This window comes from Acanthamoeba castellanii, assembly GCF_000313135.1.
Source record: "Acanthamoeba castellanii str. Neff unplaced genomic scaffold scf7180000084044, whole genome shotgun sequence".
Taxonomy (NCBI): domain Eukaryota; phylum Discosea; order Longamoebia; family Acanthamoebidae; genus Acanthamoeba; species Acanthamoeba castellanii.
This window is the reverse complement of record NW_004457250.1, coordinates 12,989-13,726: the sequence shown is the minus strand read 5'-3', so window position 1 is coordinate 13,726 and position 738 is coordinate 12,989. Positions and strand designations below refer to the sequence as shown.

Here is a 738-nt window from a genome sequence, read left to right as displayed (position 1 = left end):
GTGATTTATCTGTTTCTTTTATCTTATTTTTCGTTTTCGTTTTCGTTTTCGCGCTTTCTGGTCTGTCTGTGGTGCTTACCCATCGCTGCCCTGCGCACAGATACCACGTACCGGCGGCGACCCACTCGGACTCCGAGGTGAAGCGAATCCAGCTGCGAGTGTGCAACGTGCTCAAGTATTGGGTGTCGCAACACTTTGACGATTTCGACCACGACCTCATCCAGACCGTGGTCAACTTTGTCGACGAGAGCCTGGCCGTCGACGGCCACGACTCTGTGACCGGCGTACTCCGCAACGCCATCGTGAAGCGAGTACGTGGCCACACCCCACCCCAAACCCCATCCATCCACATTCCACTGTTGGAATGTGCCACGTCACGCACTGCCGTGTCATTAACTATTTTATTTATGTATTTGTTTGTTGTTGGCAGACATGTGGGCTGAAGAGCCGCGTCACCCGAGGCCGCGTCCTAATCGTCAGCAAGGGCTCCACCGCCCCTGCGCCCAAGGTATTACGAGAGCCTCAATCGATCAACCCTGGCGACCCTAACACCGCACGCACCGCACCGCACACGCACGCATGACGCAGTTGGAACGGAGGCACGAGAAGTGGCGGCGGTCCGTGCAGGTGGGGGCGGAGATGGTGTCGGGCGCGGGCGCGGACGTAGCCATGTCCATTTTCGATTTTGACGAAGAGGAGGTCGCGCGCCAGCTCACCCTCCGCGAGTTCCTGCTCTAC

The 738-nt window shown here is 57.9% G+C and overlaps 1 protein-coding gene across 1 annotated transcript; it reads left to right on the top strand.

The window, feature by feature from the left end:
* Positions 1-101: 101 nt before the first annotated feature.
* Positions 102-738, top strand: ACA1_317410 (Ras guanine nucleotide exchange factor, putative; the record flags this gene model as incomplete). The annotated part of the gene is made up of 3 exons (XM_004332972.1): positions 102-311; positions 431-508; positions 628-738. Coding segments are annotated over 3 exons (399 nt in total), but the record flags the coding sequence as incomplete, so codon positions are not given.